The sequence below is a fragment of the Martes martes genome, assembly GCF_963455335.1.
Source record: "Martes martes genome assembly, chromosome: 3".
NCBI lineage: Eukaryota > Metazoa > Chordata > Mammalia > Carnivora > Mustelidae > Martes > Martes martes.
The window spans coordinates 132353273-132369880 of record NC_137890.1 but is presented as its reverse complement, the minus strand read 5'-3'; the positions used below and the strand labels follow the sequence as shown (position 1 = coordinate 132369880).

Sequence of the window (16608 nt, the reverse complement as noted above, 5' to 3'; positions counted from 1 at the left end):
GGAATTGTTTTTCGCTTGTTCCCTGCAGCCCTATTGTTTGAGTTCAAACACTGTCTACACGAAGTGTGAATATTTGTCAAACCTGATCCTCTGACTGAATGGTCGCCTTGTTCCCTTGAGGGCACTTTTCACTCGTTAGTTCTTAGGAGGCGTGGAAGTGCCAACCAGCCCCACCGCCATGCTGGTAATACCTGAAGGAGGAAGGAAACAAGGGGACACAATCGCTTTGTGCAATACACGTTTATTTTCCTTTTACCTTTGCAGTCATCTTTGAGTAATCGTTGTGTAAACAATAGAATGGAATGAAATTACATTAAATTGTATGCAAATGGCTCTAGAACACCTTTACAATTATGACAAGGCAATTATAAATAACTTTTTCTTTCCTTAGTAATATATATTTGCTTTTTAAAGTACATTAAAGAGCTGCCGTATCTAGGGTTAGCTAGGAAAGAGCAATGGTACCGTCCTGGGAGCCCACCTCCCTGAAAGTTTAGACTCCAATTTTGAAAATCCTAAGGTTTACTATTCCATAATACACAGTCAAGCAGAGGGCTACTTGGGTTGAAAAGGATTTATTCTTGAAACTTAACTGCATTTTACCTTTTTAGTCATTGCACAAAACCCTTTCTATTTTTCACTCCACCTGGGTATTCTGCAGAATTTCAAGTAAAACTCAGATTCTGGTAGTTTCAAGTTTATCACCTTTGGAACAACAAATCCTATCACTTAAGGAGAAGTCAAATCAGAGATGGGTACATAATGAGCAGTCTAATAGAATGGCAACATTTTATATAGCATTCTATACGTTCCAATGAAGCAAAACTTACATATGCCACTTGATGTAGAGGAAATTTTAGATCTGAGACTATTCCAAAGTAAAGCAGCCTCAGGCACATTCTTAATATGAAAGTTTGCAAGGCACCTCCCTCTCCCAAGAGACAATCAGATTGTGGATTGGTTTTTCTGCAAACAAACCAAAAGAATAAGCATCCTAGTTCCTAATTCAGTCATTTCAAAAATCAAAAGTTATAAATACTCCAAAGATAGACCTGAAATTTTCTGTTTAAATAACAAGAGATTAACTGCAAGAAGCATATAATCAAAAACTTTTCTTCTTATAGCTAAGGTGTGTAATGCATAAATATATGAAAAATAAAATTCACAGTCAGTTTTAAAACTAGAATTCAAGTTTGGCTAATAAATCTTAATTTTATAAGTATATTAATTTCTAAATACAACATAAAAGAGGCAGTATTGTCAGATGTACAATTAAAGTAGAACAGAAAGAACAACAATGAGAGAAGAAATAGGCTTCTGATAGAAAAAATTCCTTTTGTTGCCAATAAATAGGACCACCTGAGTGTATTTCAGATTCTTTTCACTTAAGGGATATCCAAATTGATTGCTAAGAATATTAAATAGCTTTTGGAAAAATTAGCAACTGTCGTGCAGCTGTGGCATTTGCTTGTTCTCATACTGTGGATTGCTAGAGAATAAAGCAGAACTCGGAGTGTTGTAAGTTTAAAAAAATTCTTTTTTATCCCATTTCATTGAAGCCAGACTCTTCACAATCTTCTGATTTTGTGGGGACTGGGAGTGAGGGGGTGGGAGGGTGGGGGAAAGAAGATTGAGGGGAGTGTTGTGAGGTGAGGGGCATGACAGATCAGGGAGATGTCAAGGGACATACATCAGCTGACACTCAACTGAGCAAACCCGATCAGCTTCACTTCATCAGGAATCTCCGACCCATCACAGCCTGAAGCCTGAAAAGGGAAAAAGACACTTTCAGTGCCGGTTGATCCAAGCAAAGGCGCAGTCTGTATGGGGGCCAGTGTCCCATGTCTTCCAGGACAGAGAATCATCCTCTTGAAGGACTACTGTAACAAATCTGCTATCAAGTACAGAAAATGGTGTGGGGGGTGGGGGGGTTTTGTTCCCATTAAAATGCCACAGTCTCCAGACTTGGAGCTTTGAAACTGTCAATGACTGCCAAGAAAGTGATTTTAAATATACTTTCACATTAGAGCTCCTTGATCATTTTAAAGGATTATGATAAAATACCTTGGAATAAATTTAGCCAAAAAGATGAAAGACCTATACTCTGAAAACAAGACACTAATGAAAGGAGCTGAAGACACAAATGGAAAGATAGACCATGCTCAGCTCATGGACTGGAAGAATTAAGATATCCATATTACCCAGTGCAATCCTTATCAAAATACCAATAGTATTTTTCACAGAACTAGAACAAATCAGAGTTTGTATGGAACCATATAAGACTCTAAATAGCCAAAGCAATCTTGAGAAAGAAGAACAAAGCAGGGAGGTATCACAATCCCAGATTTCAAATTATACTACAAAGCTACAGTAACCAAAATAGTACGGTACTGGCACAAAAACACACAGATCAATGGAACATGAAAGAGAGCCCAGAAACACACCTGTACCTATATGGTCAATTAATCTACAAAAAAGGAGGCAAGATATACAATGAGGAAAAGACAATCTCTTCAATAAATGGTGCTGGGAAAACTGGACAGCTACATGCAAAGAATGAAACTAGAGCACTTTCTTATAACATACACAAAAAATAAACTCTAAGTGAATTGAAGACCTAAACCCACCAAAATCCTACAAAAAAACAAAAAACAAACAACAAAAAACAAACAAACAAAAAAACCATGCCTTATACCTCAGCCTTAGCAACAATTTTCTAGACCCGTCTCCTCAGGTAAGGGAGACAAGCTAACAAACTACTGGAACTACACCAAAATAAAAAACTTCTGCACAGCAAAAGCAACTATCAACAAAATGAAAAAGGCAACCTACTAAATGGGAGAAGATATTTACAAATTCTGTATCTAATAAGGGGTCAGTAATCCAAAATATTCCTACAAGTCAGTAACAAAACCCCCACATAACCCAATAAAAAATGGGCAGAGGACCCGGACAGACATTTTTCCAAAGACAAACAGACGACCAACATACACATGCAAAGATGTTCAACATCACTAATCATCAGGGAACTCTAACTCAAAACCAAATAAGATATCACCTCACACCTGTCAGAAGGGCTAGTATCAGAAGACAAGAAACAACATGAAGAGGTATCCTTTGTGCACTGTTGGCTGGGAATGCAAGTTGGTACAACCACTGTGGAAAAGAGTATGGTAGGTTCTGCAAAAAGCTAAAAATAGAAATACTGTATGATCCAGTAGTTCTACTATTAGGTATTTACCCAAGGAAAATGAAAACACTATTTTGAAAGGATATATGCACCCCTATGTTGACTGCAGAAGCATTTACAGTAGCCAAGTTATCCAACCTAAGGGTCCATCTACAGATAAATGGATAAAGATGTAGAATATATATACAATTCAATATTACTCATCCATAAAAAGGAGTAAGATCTTGCCATTTCCAATAAGGATGGACCTAAACAATATACGCTAAGTGAGATAAAGTTAGCCAGAGAAGGACAACTATCATACTTCAGTTATATATGGAATCTAAAACACAAAACAAATGAACAACAATGAAACAGACTCTAAATACAGAGAACAAACAGATGGTTGCCAGAAAGGAGTGGTGGCACGGGGGTGGGGGGATAAGGGTGAAAGATGTGAAGGGAATTAAGATGTACAGATTTTCAGTTGTTAAAATATGAAAATGAGCAAAAGTGATTTAACTGGTCACTGAGGGTAATACGGTTTTTACCAAAAGGCGAACTCTATAAAACTGGTCAGAAAAGAAGTTTACCAAGTAGTAGAAGGGCTCATGACAAACAATTTATTTTTCCAGAACAATTTTGTTTCTAATATTTTAGGACATTTATTGCCTAAAATTGTCCCAACTTATATTGTGTCAAATACTTTGATTTTTTTCTTCAAAATTAAAAGGAACTGGAAACAAGTCATTGCTCATCAAACCTCTCACTTGTCCTCATTCAAAAATTTTTATTTTTTTTTCAACTCCCCTTCTCTCTCTCTCTCTCTCTCTCTCTCTCTCACACACACACACACACACACACACACAGCGCATGCATACACCATTCCAGGCCACCTCTTCAAAGTGCATAAGCCAGAATCTATTATGTAAGTACAAGTGGGGAGAAAAGTTTTGATAAATGACTGGGAATGGGCAATTAATCGCCAAAGGGCCATACAAACCTTTTCTTGGCCTAATTCTTGCTAAATTATTGTCAAAACAATTAGTTTCCCATGTAAAAATAAAAAGCCCTTTCCAATCATCACATTGAAACTGCTTTGCACTGCTCCAAAAACCAGTGCATAAACTCAGTCCTTTGTCACCCCCAACATTTTCCCTTACAATAAACTGCTAATTAGAATACAGAACTTGAGTATTTTTAAGTAATTAAAATAATGGTGTCAGTACTTAAGCTTATATAAGAAAATCAATAGCCTAAAGGGTAGAAATGTAAGTGGGCATTTTAAAAATTTACTTTGTGCCTGCCCATTGATTTCTTTAGTTTTAGTTGACAAGATATTCAGTAAAGGGCAATTTTCACTGTTTGTGTTGTCAGGGGTAGTAAGATCAGAATCACCACCCAGCCCCTCACCCCCATTTATTTTCTTGTTCCACACCAGTCTGTATATCTCCTTAAACCTTCCTTTCTTCTTCACCCCTGCTAACATCATTTACTCAATGCAGTGAATGGGGGCAGACACAATGTGTGTAATTAATAGGCAAATGACAAACACCACAGGAGCAAGGATGGCTGCTGACAGTGACAAGCAGGGACTAGCCAATGGGAAGCACATCAGTGCATGTCAAAGATACACCAGAAATTTGGCAATGGGAATTAGCAGGATGTTGAAATGAGAAGAAATAAAGTATCCAATAGTGGTTAAAAGAAAAATCTTAAATCCCTTTTGCAAAGAGTAATAGAAGTTGAGAATTTACAATGCAAGTGGGTGATCAAACCAGTGATTATTGTGGGTACATCACACAGGGAGTCTATCTCTCACCCTCTGTCCCAGTGCCTCCTGTGGCTGGCTACATTGGAACACTCAGTTTCCTGGCAGAGTCACAGGTCAGGTTGTCTGGCTTTCATTCAGGCATTCGGCTCTTCTTCCCCCACTACCCTGCTGACTCTCTCTTAACCAAGGCTGAGTTCTTATCTCGCTCACTGTGGCCTGCAAAACACTGAGGGCAATATGAAAATGATTCTGGATTCTAGAGCAAAGGGATTAGAGACCCTTAAAGCAGCAGTTCTCAAACTTCTCGGTCTCAAGTATCCTTTATATTCTTAAAAATTATCAAGGACTTCAAAAGCTTATGCTTTTTTTTTTTTAAGATTTTATTTATTTATTTGGCAGACAGAGATTGCAAGTAGGCAGAGAGGCAGGCAGAGAGAGGAGGAAGCAGGCTTTCTGATGAGCAGAGAGCCCGATGTGGGGCTCAATCCCAGGACCCTGAGATCATGACCTGAGCCGAATGCAGAGGCCTAACCCACTGAGCCAGCCAGGTGCCCCAAAAGCTTATGCTTTTTAAAAAAAATCATTTACCATGATCAACTGGCACTTATTTCTGGGATGCAAGGGTGGTTCAATGTTCCTAAATCAATCAGTGTGATTGATCACATCAATAAGAGAAAAGAACCATATGGTCATGTCAACAGACACAGAAAGAGCATTTGACAAAGTACAACATCCATTTATGATGAAAGACCTCAACAAAGGGAACATACCTCAACATAATAAAGGCCATCTGTGAAAAATCAACAGCTAACATCCTTAAAGGGGGAAAAACAGAGCTTTTTCCCCTAAGGTCAGGAACAAGACAAGGATGTCCAGTCTCACCATTTTTATTCAACATAATACTAGAAGTCCTAGCCAGAGCTATCAGACAACAACAAAAAAAGGTATAAAAGGCATCCAAATCGATGGAGAAGGATAAGTTTCACAATTTGCAGATGACTTGCTACTTTATATAGAAAACCCAGGGACTCCACCAAAAAAACTGCTAGAACTGATAAATTCAGTCACAGGAGACAAAAAGTACAGAAATATGTGGCATTTCTATAACCAATAATGAAACCTCAGAAAGAGAAATTGACAAAACAATCCCATTTGTAACGGCACCAAAAATAATAAGATACCTAGGAATAAAATAAAATACTGATGACAAGAAACTGAAGACAACACAAAGAAAGGAAAAGACATGCCATGCTTATGGAATTACAGATACAATTAATACGTCTGTACACCCAAAGTGATCTAGACATTTAATGCAAACCCTATCAAAATGCCACCAGCATTTTACACAGAACTAGAACAAAAATCCCCTAAAATTTGTGTGGAACCACAGAAGACACTCAATAGCCAAAGCCATCTTGAAAAAGCAAAGCTAGAAGCATCACAATTCTGGACTTTAAATTACAAAGCTGTGGCAATCAAAACAGTATGGCACTGGCTTAAAAAAACAGATATGGAGGGGTGCCTAGGTAGCTCGGTCAGTTAAACATCTCGGTTTTAGCTCAGGTCAAGATCTTACAGTTGTGGAATTGAGCCCCAAGCCAGGCTCTGCCCTCAGTGTGGAGTCTGCTTGAGATTCTCTCTCCCTTCCTCTCCCTCTCAAATAAAATCTTAAAAAAAAAAGAAAAAAAAAATAGACCTGCAGATCAATGCAATAGAATAGAACACCCAGAAATAAACCCACAAGTATGTGGTCAGTTCATCTTCGACAAAGCAGGAAAAAATATTCAATGGGAGAAAGTCTCTTCAACAAATGATGTTGAGAAAACTGGACAGCCACTTGCAAAAGAAAGAAAATGAACCACTTTCTTACACCATACAGAAAAATTTGAAATGGATTAAATACCTAAATGTGATACCTGAAACCATAAAGATCCTAGAAGAGAACACAGTCAGTAACCTTTTTGACATTTCATCTGTCTTCGGAGAAATAAAAGCAAAAACAAACTATCAACAAAACTAAAAAGGCAACTTACTGAATGGCGATATTTGCAAATGATATATTCAATAAAGGGTTAGTATCAAAATATATAAAAAAAAAACTTATGAAACTCAACATGCAAAAAATAATCCAATTAAAAAATGGGCAGAAGACATGAACAGCCATTTCTCCAAAGAAGACCTAAAGATGGCCACAAGACACAGGAAAAGGTATTCATCAGTTACCATCAGGGAAATGCAAATGAAAACTACAATGAGATTTCACCTCATACCGTCAGAATGGCTAAAACCAACAACACAAGAAATAACATGTGTTGGTGAGGATGCAGAGAAAGGAGAGCACTTGTGCACTGTTGGTGGGAATGCATACTGGTGCAGCCACTGTGGAAAACATTAGAGGGTTCTTCAAAAAGTTAGAACCACCCCCACAATTCAGCAGTTACACTATGGGTATTTCCCAAAGAATACAAAAACACTAATTCAAAAGGTTACATGCACCCCTATGTGTATAGCACCATTATTCACAATAGTCAAGATATGGAAGCAGTCCAGGTATCCTCCGATAGATGAATGCATAAAGATGATGTGGTGTGTGTATGTAAATATATATATAATGGAGTATTATTCAGCCATAAAAAGAATGAAATCTTGCCATTTGCAAGGACATGGATGGAGCTACAGAGTATTATGCTGAGTAAAATGAGTCAGACAAGAAACAAAACCCAGGGGGAAAAAAGAGACAAATCAAGAAACAGACCCCTAATTTTGGAGAACAAAGGGATTACCAGAAAGGAAGTGGGTTGGGAGGATGGGTGACACAGGTGATGGGGATTAAGGAGGGCAGTTGCTGTGATGGGCACTGGGTGATGTATTTAACTGTTGAGTCACTAAATTGCACACCTGAAACTAATAACACCGTGTTAACTATACTGGAACTAAAACTTAAAAAGCTTAGGTTTTTGTAGGTTATATTTATTGTATTGACTATTTTAAAAATTAAAACTGAAAATTTTAAAACATTTTAAACATGATTTTAATATCGAAGTATTAAAAACAAACATGCTTATGTAGATTGTATTTATTATACTGACGGTCTCAGAAATTAAAACTGAAATTATTCACTTACTAATTTACTAAATTATTCACTTACTAATTTATTGCATCTAATAATAAACCTATTACATGCTAACAAATAAAATCTTAATGGAAAACGGCCACAGTTTACCAAAACAAAAATTTGAGAATGGCACTGCTTTACATTCTGCAAATCTCTTTAATGTCTGCTTAACAGAAGATGGCTAGATTTTCATATTTGCTTCCACATTCCATCTATTGTTTTATGTTGTTCCCTTGACATATATAAAGAAAATCCAGGGCACCTGAGTGGCTCGGTGGGTTAAGCCTCTGCCTTTGGCTCAGGCCATGGTCTCAGGGTCCTGGGATCAAGTCCCATATTGGGCTCCCTGCTCAGCAGGGAGCCTGCTTCCCCATCCCCTCCCCACCGCCGACGTCTCTGCCTGCCTCTCTGCCTACTTGTGATCTCTCTCTCTGTCAAATAAATAAATAAAATCTTAAAAAAAAAAAAAAGGAAAAGAAAATCCACCCTCCTATAAATAGGTCATTGAAAGGGAATAAATAGTATTTCAAAAGTCTTTCTGATAATTGTGAATGTTGTTTGTCACCATACCAAGATGTGCCAAGTGGATTTTCTTAAAATTTAGTTGCTTTGTAGAATCTGAAACCACACACTGTATTACATTGAAACCAGTGGCCTATCTCTCAGTTGGAAGTAATCTTTTCCCCTCAGCATCACTGAATTATGCAGATCGTCCACTGTTGACACAGTCTGTTATAGAATCTCAATGTTTCAATATACAGTGTCCACCAATCATATTCATTAATATCACACATAACTAATCTCATCAGAAAAAGTAAGTACTGGGCTGTTGTCACACTTAAAGTGGCAGATGCAAGTTCCCCAAAATCCTTTCTCTGCTCTAGAGCCGAAAGGTATTATTGATGACAAATATTGCCAGTTGTTTTCCTTGAAGTGTCAGGCTCGCTTGGTTCATTTTGAAAAAATATCTGCCAAATCCTTAGTCTGAATAACCACAGTTTGTCAGTTATTCTTCTGAGTAAAAATGGTGTTCCACGGGGATTTAAAAAAAAAAAAAGGCTAGTTCAGCCTACAACTTAATCTCACAAGAGCTTTTCCTGGAGACAACCACGGTACTTCACGATAGAAACCTACCTTGCTTTATTGCATTTCACTTTCTTGCCTTCCCTGGATAGCACATTTTTTGTCTTTCTATAAATTGAAGATTTGTGGAAATCCTGTACCACATAAGTCGGGTGGTGTCATTTTCCCAACAGCACTGGCTCACTTCCTTTCTGTCACATTTTGGTAATTCTCACAATTTTTTAAAGGCTTTCATTATATTTGTTATAGTAATAGGACATCAGTGATCTCTGATGTTAATTTTGCAATTGTTCTGGGGCCCACGGACCATGCCTATATAAGATGGTGAGCTTAGGGGCACCTGGGTGGCTCAGTGGGTTAAAGCCTCTGCCTTCGGCTCAGGTCATGATCCCAGGATCCTGGGACCGAGCCCCGCACTGGGCTCTCTGCTCAGCGGGGAGCCTGCTTCCTCCTCCCTCTATCTGCCTGCCTCTCTGCCTACTTGTAATCTCTGTCTGTCAAATAAAATAAATAAAATCTTTAAAAAAAAAAAAAAGATGGTGAGCTTAATCCATAAATGCTGTGTGTGTTCTGACTGTTCCACTCACTGGCTATTCCCCTGTCTCTCTGCCTTGCCTCAGGCCTCCTAAGTCCTGGAGATCCAACAATATTGAAATCAGGCCAACTCATGACCCTACAATGGTCTTTAAGTATTCAAGTGAAAGGAACAGTTGCATGTCTCTCACTTTAAATCAAAAACTAGAAATGATTAAACTTAGTGAGGAGGGCAGGTCAAAAGCCAAGACAGGTCAAAAGCTAGGCCTCTCGCATCCTTTAGGCCAAGCTGTGATTGTAAAAGAAAAGTTCTTGAAGGAAATTGGAAGCGCTACTCCAGTGAACACATGTATGATAAGAAAGCCAACAGCCTTATTGCCGATATGGAGAAGATTTTAGTGGTCGGATAGAAGATCAAACCGGTCACCACATTCCCTTAAGCTAAGCCTAATCCAGAGTAAGGCCCTAATTTGCTCTTCAATTCTCTAAAGGCTGAGAGAGGTGAGGACGTTGTAGAAGACAAGGTGGAAGCTACCAGAGGTTGGTTCCTGAGGTTTAGGGAGAGGAGCTGTCTCCATAACATGTAAGTGCAAGGTGAAGCAAGTCAGTTATCCAGAAGACAGAGCTAAGACAATTAAAGAAAGTGGCTACAGTAAACAACAGAATTTCAATGTAGACAACACAGGCTTCTATTGGAAGAAGATGCCATCTAGGGCTGTCATAGCTAGAGAGGAGAAGTCAATGCCTGGCTTCAAACTTCAAAGGACAGGCTGGCTCTTGTTAGGGGCTAATGCATCTGGGGACTCTAAGTTGAAGCCAATGTTCACTTACCTTTCCAGAAGTCCCAGGGCCCTTAAGAATTATGCTAGATTGATTTATAGACTCTACAGCCTATAAATGGAACAAGAGACAGCACCTTTGCTTATAAAATGGTTTACTGAATATTTGAAGCCCCCTGTTGAGAACTGAAGCTTAGAAGAGGAGAGTCCTTTCAAAATATTACTGCTCATTGATGATGTACTTGTCACCCAAGAGCTCTAATGGAAATGGGACAATGAGATTCATGTGGTTTTCATGCCTGCTAACACAGCATCCATTCTACAGCTCATGGGTCAAGAAGCAATTTCAACTTTCAAGTCCTGTTATTTAAGAAATACATTTCATGAGGCTATAGCTGCCACAGACAGTGATTTCTCTGCTGGATCTGGGCAAAGAAATTTGAAAACCTTTTGGAAAAATTCACCTTTCTAGATGCCATTAAGAACATGAGTGATTCGTGGAAAGAGGTCAAAATGTCTCCATTAACAGGAGTTTGGAAGAAATTGTTTCCAGACCTCACAGATGACTCTGAGTGGTTCAAAACTTTAGTGGAGGAAGTAACTGCAGATATGGTGGAAACTGCGAGAGAACTAGAATTAGAAGGGGAACCTGAAGATGGGACTGAATTCCTGCAAGGTCAGGAAAGAAACCCGAGCAGATGAGAAGTTGGCTATTTATGGATGAGCAAAGTGGTCTCTTGAGGTAGAATCTACTTCTGGTGAAGATGCTATGAAGATTGTTGAAATGACAACCTGGGTGGGCTTTGGAGCCACTGGAAATTTTAAAATATACAGAGGTCGTAATGGAATTGGTCTGGGGTGGGGGCTGGCGCCTGGGATTTTTGAGCTCCCTAGGTGATTCAAAGGTTAGAGTTTGAGAACCACTGTTCTACCCAACTGCTTCCCAATGTGTGAAACACCAAGTAAGCTCCCAAGCTTCTCATCAAGCAGTGGTTCTCAAACTTTAGCATGCACCAGAATCCCCTGGAGAACTTGTTAAAACACCTGCGCCCTTTCTCCCAGAAATTCTGAATCCTTAGGCCCGGGATGTAGATGTAGAATTTATGTTTTTATCAGATAGCTTCCAGATGAAGCTGACACTGCCAGTTTGGGGACCCCACTTGGAGACCCAGAGCTGCTACCTGGATCTTCCTGAACTGATAGGCTGCCTTAAGATTTTTGTCTTATCTTTCTCCTCTTTCAGTAAGGGCTGGGGGGGGGGAGGGGTGGAGAAGTTGAGTTGTTTTCATCTCATTTTAGTCTTTGCTTTACCTGTACTTCAGGAAATGTTGCCTAGTGACACAGCCTCCAACTATGGTTATGCTAAAAGCCTCTAAAAATAAGGCCCGTTAGTCGTGAATTGCCAAAGTGCTTATGAAATTGCTATACGTAATTCATGTTACTTAACTTCAGGAACTAAAATCTGTAATGCTCACGTAAATGTGGACCAACTGGATGTTACTTACACGTACTTACGGTTTCTATCCTGTCTTTAAGGGAGAATTATCTTATTTCATATTTTTACTAACGCAATTTCATATTTTTACTAATGCAGTTTCAAAAACTTCACCCTGAAAGCAGCAAGACTCAATTGCTTTATAAAACTGCAAGGCAGCAGATTAAAAAAATGCCGTAAACATTTAGACTTGTTTCAAGGCAAGGCTTACAAGAATCAACAGTAAAACAGTATCGAGATGTTGCACTCAAAGCATGTTCCACTTGAGCTGAAATGCCTTTTGCTTAAACCGCTTCATTAAAAGTGCTATATATATGGAAAAAAAAATGATCTCCCTGCCTCTGGTCATGCCAACAATGGAAATCATACTTCACTTATTATATGTCAAATGAGGCTAAAGATCTCATTGGTCAGGGAGTAAACGTGTTTCTTGATATAACCAACATCCTTGCTCCCTGGGCCACTGTTTTTCTTACATAAGCAGATACATAAGCACAGTCCACCTTTTCAAACTTGAGCCCAGTATTTCTAACAGTGGTGGGAGAGTGGAGCGAAAGGAGATTAGACACTGAGCAATTCTACAAACAGCGTGTTTCTCAGCTGGGGCTAAACAGTGGAATCACCAGGGGACACCTTCAAGACGCCCAAAGCCCAGGCTGTCCCAAGAGCAATTACATTAGGATATCTGGTATAGGACCCTGACAAGAGTAATTTTGTGAAGTGCCCCAATCATCCCCTGAGTAAACCACTGTTCTCTGAGGTAAGGAACCACATCACCAAGATACAACTTTGTTCTTTAGACGATTTTCAGGCCCCTAACGTTCTCCTTTAGAAAGCAAAGAAAGCTTTGAGATAAAAATGATAAACAGCTGAGAGATAAAAGGGCCACCACCAGCAGCAGTTTGTGAGGAAAAATGCTTCTGAAATACTTTCTTTTATTCTTCAAGAAAATAGCCAAACTGACGAACGAAGGCAAGTGCCTCTGAGTCTCCGTGGTTTTACCAGGATGTCCATGTTCTACAGACGATGAGGCCCAGAAGCAATTCAAATGAACTCTGTCGGGTGGATCTCAAACTGGCTGGCAACAGGTAACAACAAGAAACCCCCTCAGGTTTAATGAGAGCTGGACAGAGAGTGAAGTGACCAAAACCGAAGGTTGCTCTTGAGTCTGGCTTTACTGAATGTCGTTAGCTATCTTTTGGGGAAAAGCCATTAATTTCCATCTTCTGGGAATAGCACATTACTACATTCTCAAGCTATCGGGGGGAAGGGAACACTTGCCTGGGTTCTCCTGCAGGACTCCGGGACCAGACAGGCCCATACTATTCAATCTGCTTATCCAAGCCCATCATCCAAAAGGAAGAATCCACAGAGACACGGTAAGCGGTAAAACCACACAGCTGCAGGGCCCTGATTCTCAGAATGAACGGCGACTGAGGGGGTGGGCGGGAATGCTAGATCAGAGTTGAATCTGCAGTGTCTACACTGTAACCATGGGCAAGTTAGCCCCACAGAGTCTCGGAGTCCCAGGACAGAAAATGAACCTAAGGATATCATGATCTAGCAAACACAGGATGCCGAAGAAAGTGTATCTCGTTCTTCCTGCAGGCAAGGCCCAGGGATTTTAAGGGACTCTAAAAAGACGGCATGAAGCAGAAATCACCATCTTAATTATTTTACAGGAATTAAAATAAATATTAAGGAAAAAAATGATGGCTGAAGTTTTTCTGACTGAGGTGTGTATTACACTGGTATATTTAATTATCAAGCCCCCTGCTCTGTGCCAGCTACTGTGCCAGGCAGTAGCCTCTGGTCCCTGGAGGCTCTAGACTTGAATTCCTGGGGGAGAAGAGCAGAGGAGCACCTGAGCCAGGGCTGGATGTCGCAGAAGGCTTCCTGGAGAAAGTGAAATTTAAGCAAGAAGCTGGAACATGCCTGCATATCGGGTAGCCGAAGCAGCCACCTGAAGCTGGACGAATATTTTAGTGCAAGAGAGAAGCACATACAAAGGGCCAGCCGACAAAAGTAGAAGGAGAGAGGAAAGAATGAGGGGAGATACAGCAAGGTAATAAAGCAGGAGCCCGAAAGGGAGATCTGGTCCGGGGTTTGAGTTTTAGGAGCATTTTGCAATGCAGAAGCAGCACCCTGGCCACAGCCATAGGGTGGTGAACAGAGCCTGAGACAGGCAGCCTGTAGACAGGAAGGTGCATTTCAGGAGATGAGAGGATCCTGCTAGAGTGCTGGAAATGCGGGTGGAGAGAAAAGGACGGAGTCAAGTGAGAGAATCCACAGAAGTAATAAACAGACTTGAGCAGGAGATGAAAGGAGTTTGACCTTCGTCTTACTGTTCAGGGAGGACACACTGGGGTTTCTCTAAGACCTTCAGGAACAGGAAAGGGGCAGGGTTGCTATTCCTGTTTCATAGGTGGGCAAGTTTAGGGAGTGTGGGGCTAAGCCAGCATGGGGCACGTGGGGGGCTCAGTGGGTTACACCTCTGCCTTCAGCTCCAATCATGATCCCAGGGTCCTGGGATCGAGCCCCGCATTGGTCTCTCTGCTCAGCAGGGAGCCTGCTTCCCCCCTCTCTCTCTCTGCCTGCTTGTGATCTCTCTCTGTCAATTAAATAAATATTAAAAAAAAAAAAAGCCAGCATGAAAGCTTTCATCTCTTATCTCTGTTTACATACTCAAACTTAGGCACCTCTTCTGGAGGTGGTGTGTGAGAACTTCTTTCTTATGCTATAAAAAATGAATAAAGAAACATTAACGGGCTCGAAATTCTGACGCAGGCTACCATTTTCTCATCAATATTGTCTCATAGGAACGAACTATGTTTACAAAGATGTAGGTGAATTAGAAACATAATAAAGGTGACAGATGAGTCCCAAAGCAGAAGACAGATTTTTCAATTTCTTAATTTATCATTCTATGTCTCAGTAAAATGTTCTTTTGTTATTGAAAACAAAACAAATGTCTTCAGATAAATCCTTTCTGTGAGAATCTTTGTGTTTTTTTGTTCGTCACATAGCCTAGCCATCTGAAATTAGATGTGAGGCAAGATCCAGAAAGTTAATTAGCGCAGGGCTAACATTTACTGTAACTAATCATTTTGCATCTTTGGCCACGCACATTTTCCATTAAATTCTCACAAGAAATAAAAAAGACAGATCATCAATACATATTGTGCACAGCAAAGTACTAGTCATTTATATCTTAAATTGCTTGCAGCATTCTGACTGGCTCTTGCTAAGATTTACAATTTTAAAATGAGTCACTTAATGTACTGTTTGCTAAAACTTTCAGGAAAATCCTCGCTTTTGACTGTTTGGACTGCTCCCTGTTTCCGCCCACGGTCACCCTATCTCTCGCTTTCAGAACGATGCCAGGACGCTCAGGATCTCAATCTCTGTGGCTGCTCTAGTTCTTAAATTCAAAGTCTAGTAGCACAGAAAACCTGCTGCAACACCTCTTCTCCATGAGAATCTATTGCCGTGATTTGAAATGTGGGGTTAAAATGTTATGTCTTTGTTCACTAGCCTTCAGTGAGTAGTTCCACAATCGCTTCCAATTACCCAAAGCATTTCTACAACAATCAGCCTCAATTTTTAAAGTTAGAACCACCTGGCTTTCACTTTGGGAAAGCTTTATTAAGAGCGTTGGTTGGAATTAGGTTTAATTTTGTCTATATGGTCAAGGCGCCACGCAAACTGGAGGCGAAAATGGCCCAGGCGCCAAGATGTCTCAAACGGCTGTTCTTAAAGATGCACTGGGAAACAAGGTATGCTCATGGAAGAGGAAATTCCCAGCCGTGGTCGGAAAACATTCCCAAAGGTTAAATCGGCAAAGGACAAATGCAAAAATGGGTCCCAAAAGAAAGCAACAGCAGCAACAGAATTACAGAGCAGGTTATAAACCTGTGTGACTAGTCCTTGCTGGCAGAGCCTGGCAAAATATTTACCTTCTTTCCAGAACTTTCAACTTACCAACTTAAATGTCAAGGTTTTTAAAGCTTTGGGATCATCTACAATCTTCTGTAAATTAGCAGCCACTGAAAAATACAAACGTAGAGAAAAAGTGTCCAAATCATTTACAGTAACACTGGATTTTCACATCAATGGTTCGGAAAATCTGACTAATCATGCAATAAGCTGCAAAATTATTTCTTTCACAGGCATTGCAAAGTCCATATAAACAACCAAATTAGTCTCACACATTTTCTACAATTTATATCTTCAGTGCATCTGAATTCATCACTATACATTGAGCCCACATTTCATACAGCAAACTGGGAAATTACTTTCCAGTGGAAAGTAGAAGTGATAGCAGCCCCCAGTTTCTCTACCTCTTGGTTTTTCTCAACACTCAACACTACGAAATTTATTAGCCAGCAGAGGGCAGCACAAAATAGAAGTGAGGTATTGCAAAGAAGGGTTTTTCTGAAAAAGAATTAAGGTCAGTGTCTTTGAACCCCTCGCCTATAAATTCACTCAATTCTCTGCACCCATTTTTATCAAGGCAACAAAATACAGTGGATAACCTCTACGACTTGGGCATCTGTGTTCACGCTTTCAGAGCACAATAGTCTGTCAAAGCCTCGAAGAGCCACCTTGAACAACCAAGTTGGCTGAAGAGGGGCAAGCCCTAGAGGCTGTCGGTTGGAG

The 16608-nt window shown here is 40.0% G+C and overlaps 1 protein-coding gene across 1 annotated transcript in view; it reads right to left on the bottom strand.

Annotated features, from left to right (window-relative positions):
- Positions 1–224: 224 nt before the first annotated feature.
- The window catches only part of STK39 (serine/threonine kinase 39), a 247505-nt gene continuing 231121 nt past the window's right edge, over positions 225–16608 (bottom strand). Inside the window, exons 16-17 of the mRNA XM_080798606.1 lie at positions 15931–15995; positions 225–1766 (exon numbers count right to left, since the gene is read on the bottom strand). Of these exons, the coding sequence (XP_080654732.1) occupies positions 1692–1766; positions 15931–15995 (140 nt within the window). The 3' untranslated portion in view covers positions 225–1691. The remainder of the gene's footprint in view (positions 1767–15930; positions 15996–16608) is intronic.